The sequence below is a fragment of the Budorcas taxicolor genome, chromosome 15 (assembly GCF_023091745.1).
Source record: "Budorcas taxicolor isolate Tak-1 chromosome 15, Takin1.1, whole genome shotgun sequence".
Taxonomy (NCBI): Eukaryota; Metazoa; Chordata; class Mammalia; order Artiodactyla; family Bovidae; genus Budorcas; species Budorcas taxicolor.
Genome location: NC_068924.1, coordinates 46,395,601 through 46,397,512, shown reverse-complemented (window position 1 = coordinate 46,397,512; position 1,912 = coordinate 46,395,601). Strand labels below are relative to the sequence as shown.

The window sequence follows — 1,912 nt, the reverse complement described above, 5'->3', positions numbered from 1 at the left end:
CAAATCTTGATTCTGATGATTATTAGCTCTGTAAGCAATGGTATAAGTTAACCAACATCTCAAAACCTTTTAGTTTCATAAACCAGAGACCAGTACAACTTGTGTCATAAAATTGTGGAGAGAACTGAATGAGATAATATAAGCACATAACATTAAGAATAATGTCTGAAAAATAGTAGGTAACCAATTCAAGATAGATGTTATTATTCTGGTGGTTATTGCTATTGTCTTGGAGAACAAGACAGAGTGCATTTAACTACTCTGAACCCATGATTTTAAGAGAAAATGGTGTTAACTTCTATTTGACACTTCAACTCTTATACTTATGGTACAAGTGAGAAGAGTCACTAGGATTATGTATGGACTACTGGAAAAGAAAAAAAATAAAGACATTTAGAGAAATTTATTCCTAATACCAATCCTTTGTTTGGGAATTTCTTATTTTTAATCTTTATAGATATCAGTTAACTATGGATTGTCCAATGGTAATCATCAATAATTTTTAAAAATCATGCCACCTGCCGAAGAATGTCTTCTCCCAATGTCACTGAGCCACATCCTTCTTCGTTCCTGTTGCTGGGGATTCCAGGGTTGGAAGTTGCACAGATCTGGCTTGGCTTTCCCTTCTGCGTCGTGTATCTGATTGCTCTCATTGGGAATATTATTATTCTGCTTGTTATCTGGACAGATCGTAGCCTTCACCAACCCATGTTCTACTTTCTGGCCATGCTGTCAGTGATTGATCTGAGTCTTTCTACTGCTACCATTCCCAAGATGCTGGGTATCTTCGGGTTCAACCTTCAGGAGCTGTGCTTTGGGTGCTGTATTGCTCAAGTCTTTTTTATCCACTTTTTTACAGTCATGGAGAGTATTGTACTTCTTGCCATGGGTTTTGATCACTATGTGGCTATTTTCAATCCCCTCAGGTACAGCATGATCCTCACCAATAGAGTTATTGGTGTGATTGGTATGGTGGTAGTTCTAAGAAGTGTATGCATGAATGCCCCCATCATTTTTCTCCTCCTGCGACTGCCTTACTGTGGACACAGAATCATTCCTCATACCTATTGTGAGCACATGGGAGTGGCGCGTCTGGCTTGTGCCAGCCTTAGTGCTAATGTCTACTATGGTCTTGGGGATATTTCCATATTGTTTCTGGATGTGATTCTTATCATTATCTCCTATGCTAGGATATTGAATACTGTCTTTCATCTCCCTTCCCAAGATGCCCGCCTAAAGGCTATAAATACCTGTAGTTCTCATATCTGTATTATCTTAGCCTTCTTTGGTCCAGCTCTCTTCTCCTTCCTCACTCATCGTTTTGGTCATAGCATCCCCCAGTATATCCATATCCTTCTGGCTAATCTCTATGTAGTTGTCCCCCCTGCCCTCAACCCAGTCATTTATGGAATCAGGACCAAGCAAATCCAGGAGCATATACAGAGTATATTTGGTAAAAAAAAGATTGGATTAGAGGTAATTCATTCAGCTTATAAAGGTATAAAGTCTAGGAAGACTGACACTTGTGATTAAATTAATAAAGCAATGTATTTCACCCAAATTAATTATATATATATATATATATATATATATAGGCTTGAACTTAGTCACTTAGGCTCTTTAAGACCCCATAGACTGCAGCCCACCAGGCTCTTCTGTTCATGGGATTTCCCAGGCAAGAATACTGGAGTGAGTTGCCATTTCATCCTCCAGGGTATCTTTCTGATCCAGGGATTGTACTCTCCTGCGTCTGCTGCACTCCAGGTGGATTCTTAGCCACTGAGTCATCAGGGAAGTCCCTTAAAGTTGTCTAAGTACCATATAGATTATATGTAGACATAGAAAAGAAATACTGGTTGTAATTGTTGCAGGCATGTGTGTTTGTGTATGTCTCAATGTATACTTGCAATGA

At 39.0% G+C, this 1,912-nt stretch overlaps 1 protein-coding gene across 1 annotated transcript; it reads left to right on the top strand.

Moving 5' to 3' along the window:
* Positions 1–528: 528 nt before the first annotated feature.
* LOC128059847 (olfactory receptor 52E8-like) lies at positions 529–1,912 on the top strand. Its single transcript, XM_052652128.1, has 2 exons — positions 529–1,444; positions 1,872–1,912. The coding sequence occupies exons 1-2, from the start codon at positions 529–531 to the stop codon at positions 1,910–1,912; spliced, it is 957 nt and encodes a 318-aa protein (XP_052508088.1).

What these genes read in the sequence shown, in the direction of transcription:
- LOC128059847 (XM_052652128.1), top strand. Translation starts at nt 529, where the DNA reads ATGTCTTCTCCCAATGTCACTGAGCCACATCCTTCTTCGTTCCTGTTG. An exon ending in AATCCAGGAGCATATACAGA is followed by an intron (nt 1,445 to 1,871) that starts GTATATTTGGTA and finishes TAATTGTTGCAG; the next exon opens with GCATGTGTGTTTGTGTATGT.